Source organism: Pholis gunnellus (genome assembly GCF_910591455.1).
Source record: "Pholis gunnellus genome assembly, chromosome: 11".
Classification (NCBI taxonomy): Eukaryota; Metazoa; Chordata; class Actinopteri; order Perciformes; family Pholidae; genus Pholis; species Pholis gunnellus.
The window spans coordinates 6,407,729-6,417,509 of NC_136538.1; the positions used below are offsets into that span (position 1 = coordinate 6,407,729).

The following is a 9,781-nucleotide window of genomic DNA, read 5'->3' on the forward strand; positions in this document are numbered from 1 at the left end:
ATTTTGATCACTTAAACGCTTCCAGCACAGACAGAATGACTTATTAAGCTTGGAGATTCTTCCATTTAATCTTACGCCTCTAGTTACAGTTTTTCATGTTTATTTTTTGCCTTATCGTGTAAATATATAACTGCTCTGCGGAAACCAGAGATCACAGCAGTAGTTATTAAGAGGCTATTGAAAGGGCATTTCAGATGTCAGTTCTGTAAAGTGCTTTATGCCCCCTCTCTGTCTGTCCTCATCCAAGACAAGGAAGGGGCTCCCTTGTGTCCGATCTGGGTTCCTTATTGCCAGTCGAAGGTGCGCTTCACCAGCCTGAAGAAGGTTCGGTTGTGTTCCTGTAGGAAGGAGCGGAGCTGCTGGAGGACGGTGCTGTTGACAGCCGGGTGCGGACGCCCCTTAGACTCATGCAGACAGCGCTCTCGGCCATCGCTTCGGATACAGTAAAACCCCTTGGTCTGGTTGAAGTAGAAGTTGGAGGATACTATCCTTGGGGGCAAGTTAAGGAAGCGCTCCACCTTCTGAAGCTCTGGCAAGGGGTCTCGGATCAGAGCGTCCCCATCTACGATGTGTATCTGTTCCAGGGGGAAGTGGCGCAGCCAGTTGCGCATGTGGACGTCGTACAGGCTCCTCTGAATTGCCTTGTACCGGATATTCAGGGCCCCGTTGCGCACCAGCAGGTTCTCGATGGCTTGCACCGGCTTGTGGTTCTCCAGCCGGTTGAAGTACACCTGGGTGTAGTCGGAGATGACACGCTCGGCCGGGTCTCGCAAGATCAGCAGCAGCTTTATGGACGAGTTCATGGCACAGATGCGTTCTGGTGCGAGGGGTGACGTGAAGTAGCCCGGCGTTTTCTCCACTGTGATCTGGTGCGGGTACGAGTACGGCATCAGGTCACGGTACCACTCGAAGCCCTTGGCGTAGTTCTCATCCCAGTCAAAGAAGTGCACCTCGGTGGCAGCAGCGGCAACCTCCGGATGAATGTCCAGCATCTCCAACAGCGCTCTTGTGCCGCCCTTGCGCACCCCAATAATGATGCTGTGTGGGGCTCTTTTACTAGTCCCTGGGGGCGGAGATGAGGGTACATCTCCAGAGACGTTGACCGGTAGTCCAGCATCAAGGTCCATGGGGTCCAGTGTTATGCCAAATCCTTCCTGGACGAGCTCAGGCGGGGCAGCGTTTGTCTGGAGAACCAGAAGAAAGGCGGATGCCAGGAAACAAGCCATGGTGATGGTACGAAGAGTGGACAGAAGACAGAAGCAAGTAAAGGAGACAATGGTTTAGCTGTGGACCAGATCCGTCTTCCTGAGCTCAGTGATAACAAGAGCAGTGAGAAGTGCAGTCTTTGTCTGCCATTGAATTTGAGCCGGAGGAGGAGGAGAAATCATCGGCAGTCCACAGCACATCTGTAGGGACGAACAAAGACACAAGAAAGAAGAAAAGGCTTTCAGATTTCAGGCATATAATTCAGAATGAATGTCTGCATTATACTGAAATGGCACTTTCCTCATTCCCCTGAAAAAGCAATCCAGCCATAAATACAATCCATGTCTGTTATAAGTGTATCAATCTCAATTCATCTTTCTTTGAATCTCTTTTCATCTTCCCTCTTCCCATCTGCTTTCTCGTCTAACTCTATAAAGTCACTTTCAATTGGAAGTGTAATTTCTCCGGGTGAAAAACATTTAGCCAGGCAGCTCGTTAGAAAATGTGTCTGAGATATGCAAGCGTGGCTGCAGGCCAGGAGACAAGGCCGACGCTCTGTCTTCCTTTATCGGGTCAAAATCCACACTCGGATCGATACCTACCGGAGCTTCCAAATCAAGGCATTTGGAGACTTATAAAGACAAATTTATTGCAGGAAATCAGATGAGTTCTCACTGCTAGGTGACTTTGATTTCCTATACATGCCAAGAAAAAAAATCAATATGAGGGGCAGTGAAATGCAGCAAACGCAGGGAGAAGGATTTAGAGCATTAAATTAGACGTATAATGTTGCTGAAGAGCCCTTCACCGCCATGGGAAAATTCAAACCTCTCTCGGCTTCTTATCGTTTCACCAAGTTGAATATTGTAATATTTGCTGTTTTCTTGCCTCCAATATGTTCTTGTTCAAATGGTTTGCCTTCATTTTAACCAAGCAATAACATATGTAAAAATGTCCTCCCGCTCTGCAGCAAGAAGCCACGAGCTGAGATAGCACAATATAATAACATAGCAGAGCTTTTTAAATTAGTTTTTATAAATGTCACAGAATTAATTAAAACAACAAAAGTCTTCAGATAGCTGCACGAGGATAACAAGCTGGGAGAGCTGTTGCTGACACTGTGCTAGTCAAAACAACAGGGCCAGGCTATGCAAACAGCCGGCTTCCACAGCAAAGGCAAGAGTAAGGTAATCTCAACATACGAAGATGTTCTCTGCCTGGGAACAAACTCACACACACACACACACACACACACACACACAGTACAGAGTGCTATTCTGGATGCATAAGGCAGCACATAGCACTCGTCACTTATAACGTTGGCTAAAAACGAGTTAGAGAATAATTTCAATGCATTTTCAAATCCGGTCTTCTTCTATGGAAGTCCCTTTAACACACTGTGATGGGATCTTAACACCGCAGAGCGGTGATCTTACCAACCAGTGAGATCGAGCATTCCTGCATCGCTTACTGTAGATGGCATTTGCTGTACTTACAGCTAATGGTGTTTAAAACGGAAAAGGGTAAATTGTCAAGGAAATGTGGTATTCCATGGCTTTTATTGCAGAGGGGAGGCTTCACTTGTATTTCTCTTTGCAGCATTTTCTGTAAAATTTTGCCGATCAGAAAGAAAAGTCTGTTCTGTTCTGGAAATATCATCTTGTGACATTTCCGTCTTACTTAATCTGCAGGGAGTTGGTACAGTAAAATAACAAGGCAACAGTTACAAAATAACAGTTCATTTCCAGAATGGTCCACCATTGTTAAAGAAAGACATCATTTTTAGACAACGAGCTGGTTTGTGAGTCCCACTCTGACAAAAACATCTTTGTTTAGAAACAGGAAATTATATTTGAAGAGGATCATTGATTTGGGTGTCATGCGTAAAAAATAACTGTACTGTTAATTATGTCTCCCCCATGCAGAAGTACAATTTAATCACAGACGTCCCTCTTATTAAGCAAAGTTTAACTCATTTCTAAGATGTCACCAGTGGCCTTTGTCTCACCTTTCAGAGTCTCTCAACCACATAAAGGCTTTGACACACGCCCCCGCTGCACACTACCATCCCGTGGCTTGAGTGTGGGACTGGGCGTGTGAGCCGAGCGCAGGAGAGCTGACCTGCCTTACAGGGCTCGGGGTTGAGCAAGGAGGCACTTATGCGCTGTGACAGGCGCGCCTGCCTGTCAGCGTTTCCCTGGCAGAGAGCTGCCAAGTCCAATGCTAACAGCCAGGCAGTCAGACGAGCTTTCTGTCTCATCCAATTCGCCCGCCCCCCCCCCCCCCCCCCCCCCCCACCACCCAACTCCTCCCACAGCTCACCGCCACCTGGAAGGAGCCATTGTTCCACATTCCACTGGGCCTTATTGCTTTATACAGCACTTGACGCATAACTTTCCAGCTTTTCACTCAAGGCGCACGGCAGCCACGCTACCTAGAGGACCACTTAACCAGGACTATGTCCTCTGAACACTGTGGGGTGGAAGGTTACACACTCCAGGAACTATGGCCTCACTGAGAGCCAGGAGAAGGATAGAGTGTGAGCACTGCTGCCTCACTGGGTACAAATCTTGGCTCTTTTTTTTTTTTTTGGCATTTGCTTCACTGCATTTGCTTCAGGGACTCTGGAGGTGCACAATCTTAATCCCCTACAGGTGTGAGCATGGAGGTGCAGCCAAACCAGAGTGGGCAAGGGGAAATGTAGCTGCGTTGAAATGCAGGTGAAACTGGAAATACCATATATATAAGGGCAGGGCGGTGAGCAAGTGGAGTTTTCCACCGTTTTATCAAAAACTGTCTGTTATTACCTCACACGCTGGATCTGGATCTGTGCCATTAATACGCTTATTAAGCAGATCAGGTATCAGTGTCAGTAAAGAATTTCTTTTTGCAATCACTTGCATCCGTCCAGTCAACCAACCTCTAGCCTCACGTCAGCCCAAATAAAAATGATCCCAGTCACAGTGATGTATACAGATTTTACATTTCAGGAAAAGACAGCAGTGTCGGATGATTTTTTATCAGCAAATACAGAACATCTAGGTATTGTAGCTGGCACCCTGAGGCCAATAGATTGATAACTTCACCCTTTTCATGATCAATGAACATCTCCTGAATTAAAGTTGATTCCCACCCTCTCTCTCTCAAAAATGGCTTTGGCAAGTTTTAGTATTTTGCAGTTCAAGTTTAATCAGTTTGGGAATGAGAGGGGATCAATTTGAGACGGGAAGCAAAGAGGTCTTGCCCTTGTCGTCAATTAAATCAGCGGTTAGTGAATTCAATCTAGATTGCGCTTTCGCTGAATGAGTTTTCATGTGCATCAGCTCTGTGTTAAGCTTGGCATGTCTCCCTGCCTCGCACGCTGGGATCTGCTGCTTGACGCATGATGAAGAGTAAGTGGGTATGAAAATGGAACACCATGCACGGACAAAAGCACCATCGTTTACATCACAAAATCAGACTTTTGCCGCATTTCCGTGACACAGAGCCTCCCCCAAACATGAGGGCCACACTTGCCGACCATTATCTGGGTTTCACGACTTGTCCTTCAGCAGAGCAAAAAGCGCTGCTGTGCCACCTGAGCAGACGGCGCACAGCCGACAGCTCCGCGCTGTTCATTACATCGCACCGGGCCAAGAGGAGGGCTTCAGCAGGCTCCCACCAATCGACCCAAACCTGTCCGTCTACGAACCCCTCATACATATTCAGCAGGCCCCCCCTGTCATTAACTGTGGCGGGCGGCAGGTATTGCACAGGGCAGCTTTGTTTTTCCTAATGGGGCGCTCATTAGAGACGTTAATACAAAATCATTACTACTGCAAATAAAGCCTGATTACAAAGGTTGGCTTTTTGTGCAATCAAATGGGTTGATTTCAAGTGAGGCAGTTAAAAGTGTTGATGATTGTTATTTTTCACATCATTAATACACAAATGCAGCTACAGTAGAAGTTGGTTTTCAGCACGAGCAAAGACAAAATACGTCACTTGAAATAGAATTGAGTGCAGAGCAAACCTCCTCATCTCCTGTTTTTTTCCTTTTCTTCTTCGCATCTCAGCCTCTCGTATCTGTTTCACGAGCTCACAGTATTGTTAGATGATCCCTGGTAAGATACAGCGACCTCCCCCCTCCCCAAAAAAACCATTATCACTAGGGACACAGAAGCGCACTCACTCTATTTTCTTTTTTTTCTGCACTTTCCCCTTTGCTCCTTCTTCTCTTCCTCAGCTGTTCTCTCCAACCAGCCCTCAAAAAAAAGAATACAGTACAATGTATTACCCACCCACACACATCCAACTGTTACTCTGAAGCTGCACTCCCACATGCAGGAGGGGTTTTAAATTATGGATGCATTTTGGTTCACAGTGGGATTCCTGACTCCTGTTTATTAATTTGTGCTCCAGCAGCGAAAGGCTTCAGCTACTCCGATAAGATGGAGGTGATCTCTTCTTCCCCTCTTAACCTTTACCTCAGATTCAATGATACGTCTCATGCAAACGGACCGCTCTAATCACATGTTTCGTTTCTGGGCCATGCTCCGCAACCAAACCAGTCAAATCTGGTTCAGTATTCAAAACACTGAGGAAATCAGCATGCAAGGGGTTTTAAAGGGACACCTTGAGCACTGCTGAGCATTTAAATCCTCCCACAAAGCTTGCTTGACCATGATGTGAAGAAATAATGAGCAAGTTGTCCCAATGTTTTTACATTACTGGTAAATCGCTATAGAACAGAGAGTTGCCACTTTCAATCACCAGGCTGGTCAGGAAAATGCCTTTGGAGAGTGAGTAATGCTCTCTCTCCCCCTCCCTAGAAAACTGCAACAGAGGTGCCCTTGGTTGCCTGTTTAACCCCGCCAAGCATTCGTTGGACCACGATAAAAGATCGGCGGCTCCCAAGATCATGTGTCAACTTTCTCTGGATGAAAAAAGGATATTGTATATCTATTGAAGCTGCAAGCATGGCGACTATGACTCCTGGCTTTTTTTAAAAGACCATGTTAGTACCAAACCACCTGTACCTCCTAAAAAAGGGATCATAGAGTAGAATCAACACTTCTCTAAAACACAAACGAGCGGAAATTGACACGTGTTGCAGGCTTTCGTAGGAAAACGCACAAAAAAAATCACTTTTCGTAGGATATCATACGAATCATTTAAAGAAAATTGGCTCAAGGCACTCCCGAGATATCACGACAATGGGATGGACGTGAGGTCACAGTGACGTTTGACCCCCCCAAAACTAATCAGTCCATCCTTGTGTCCATGTGGGCGTTTGTGCCAAATTTAAAGAAATTCCCTCCTGGCGTTCCTGAGATATTGCGTTCACGAGAATGGGACGGACGAACAACCTAAACACATAATGCCAGGCATAAAAACTGAACAATACAATCTTCATGACGGTTCATGAAGGACAGATGTATTGCAAGACTGTTGTCTTAAGACTGCATTAACTGAGGTTAAGTCTCTGCAACGCCCCTGGAACCTGTGGCACAGTAACACTCTCCTCTGGGGCCACCTGGTGGAGAGGTTTCTCAAACTACTTTCATATCATTGTAGCACTTCCTGTATTCACAGCGTCAATGTTAGCATCATCATCGTCAATGTCAGCATCGTCATCTATTTGCAATCAATGTATCATCGCGATGTAGAAAGATTACTAAGTAAACTGACTGCATTTCAATAACATTCACACATTCACACACACACACTGATGTCAGAAGATCTAAACTGCTCATTCACACTTACACACTGCGATGGCACAGACGTTCAGTATCTTGTCCAAGAACACTTGACATGTGGACTGGAGGAGCTGTGGATCGAACAGCCAATCTCACGATTAGTGGACGACCCGTTCTACCACCTGAGCCACAACACCTCCTGCTCTGCAACTTTTGGTGCAAATTTGTTCTTAAGATTCAGGATCAAACGGGTGCGATTAACCCCTTTCTCTCTTGTTGATCTCAGTTCTCACTGCTGCCTCCTCTCACCCCGCTCTCTCATTACAGGAAGTCTCACCCCCCCGAGTTCTCGATGCTTAATGTATAGCCTATAGGCCTCTGTCAGCTATTATATTTAGATACATTTGGGCGAAATGCTGAGTGAATTTGAGTTCCCTAAACAGTTAGTAGATCAGTGTTTTCCAAACTTTTTTGGGGGGCGACCCACCTTAAAATTAAAAAAAACATTGCGACCCAATTCCCAAAGGCCTTATTTGTTTGTGAAAGGAGTGACTTTCTGCGTTCCTGACTTTTTTAACTACCATTTCCACATCACCTGATATTATCTGGAATAAGTAAACCAGCCATTTCAAAGAGATATATGTTTGATAGAGCACAATTTAGTTTAATGCATGTGTTATTGAAAACATATAAACATGTTAAATACTTCATGAATAATACCAAATCAATGCAGTAAAACAAACTGAATATACACTAGCCTTTCATAGGTTCAATGTTAGAATACAATGTTATAAGACTACAATTGTCAGAACAATACGAACATTTAGGCTCCCTCATGTGACTCAAAGGTGTACTGCAGATATGAATATTTAAAAAAAATACATTAGAAGACATTCCGACCCTTTCTTTGGGAATGACTGGTCTAGAGCTTTTATTGTGAAAGGTAAGAATGAAATGAGTGGACCTGGTCTGTAAAGATTGAAAGGAGTGACAAAGTATGCCGTCTTGGTTCAGACTACAGAGCCTCCGTGTTGTTGTACAATACTGTGTACGTTTTGAATATGTCCGTTCTGACTCGTTATTAATTGGACGAATGATGGGAACCTGCACTCGTCTTTCAACCTTGAGAAGTCCATAATGCCAGAATGAGGACAGGTGTGATCTAACAGTGATATAGACTATTCTATGTGGCACCTCAGCAGCATTTCACAAGAGGATGGAGACGCAACATTTCCTTGATTTGAGAAGAAGCTACACTGCAGCTCGGGTGGTAAGCAATAGTTGGCTATTTCGGGAGCGCATGAGTAACACAATGACCTAATCCACTCCCACATGTCAACAGAGGCATTCATTACGGATTCCGTAATCTGTCATTTGCTAGTGCACCCAGACGCATGTAGCCCCTGGCACTAATTACAGTGTTTTATCTGTGATCTTCTATATGTGGAGTTAAACTTTCACAGCATATAGCGCTCTTTTCAACTAGTCCCCCCCCCCCCCCCCCCCCCCCCCCGCAGCAGAGCGGTTCAGTGTGCAACACAGTCTCTTACAATTACCAATCCTTCTGCCCACTGCCATCTGTGCACAAGCAGAACATGAGCCACCCAACTTGTTGAAGGCCTCAGCCTCGCGGACAAATCTATGTTTATGCTTACAGTGTCAGAATCTGCATAAAGACCTGTACCAACAGTGGTGACGTTGTTGTTGTTTTCCACACGTGGACAGAATCATATCACCAATGGCAAAAAACAAAACCATTGTCCCCCTGTCACCAGATGAGTTTGGCAACCTCCCCCCCCCCCCCCCCCCCACTCCCTCCAGTCCAGCTTTGATATTCGTCAATGCCCCAGAGATTTATTTCAAGCATCAGCTGACATTGGCTGGACTCCCAGGAGGCCTTTTCTCAGATAAAATAGTCTGACTCGCTCATCACCCCTTGGATGAGCGGAGGCAGCCAATCCCAGGGCCGCTGACTCACTCGGGGGGAAGTGTCCGGCGGTCGGTTCAGAAACAACAACGGTCTATGAGAAAGCAATTCAATCAGAGAGCGGCGCCGCGTGATCCTCATTCAAGCCCGTCACTTCTGATAAAGCACCTGTGCTTTTTCGCGGCGTCCAGATCTCCCCGCTGCAGCAGGCTCCTCATCACCGGCGGTGAGATAAAGCTAATTTCTGCTCCGCCAATTTAATGCTACTGTAATTCCTATCATGCCCTCCCCATCGAGCCTCTCCCTCCTCGCTCTCACGATGAGCCCGATCCCCTCCATGTAATGTAATTGCTCCGCGGTTCATCTCAGAGGGAGCGCCCCCCCCCTCGAAACACTGACTTAATCAAAACAAGCGCGCCAACTTCATCCGCTCTTTCTTGGGTGTAAGCCTTTGGAAAGCCGATGGTGCTCTCGCAGTCTCGCAGGCGTCCTGCGAAAACTGCAATAAGCACATGCATTATGGATGAATTACTTCATCAAATAAAAAGCAGGGCATCTTGTAATGAACTGTGAGGATGCTCTTAATCTTTGATGAGGCCTATCTGATGAATAGTTTAATGGGAAAAAACTATGGGAAGGCCTGCTGGGTGCTGACAAACACATCACAGCTCCGATGAGCAACGCGCAGGAAAATGCGTGATGATTCGAGAGTTTTTACGATCTTGTAGTGTTGTTTATTAAACGGCATCAATCTTGAAGCTCATAAACAGCATTAAGTAATACATAGAGTGTAATCCCATCTTAGCCGAGTCTTGAATTATGCACTGTGTAAACTGTACTCCAGGGCGAAGCGTGTAATACATATTAACGAAGGTGTACGTACACTAGCGGCGTATGGTGGTTTTTTTTCTTTTCTTCCAGGAGGTCAACTAAGATATCTCATGTTTATTTCCCCCAAAAAACTTCAGCT

At 45.8% G+C, this 9,781-nt stretch overlaps 1 protein-coding gene across 1 annotated transcript; it reads right to left on the reverse strand.

The window, feature by feature from the left end:
• Positions 1-284: 284 nt before the first annotated feature.
• On the reverse strand, positions 285-1,226 carry hs3st1l1 (heparan sulfate (glucosamine) 3-O-sulfotransferase 1-like1; the record flags this gene model as incomplete). Its single annotated transcript, XM_079168861.1, has 1 exon — positions 285-1,226. The coding sequence occupies one exon, from the start codon at positions 1,224-1,226 to the stop codon at positions 285-287; it is 942 nt and encodes a 313-aa protein (XP_079024987.1).
• Positions 1,227-9,781: the final 8,555 nt, after the last annotated feature.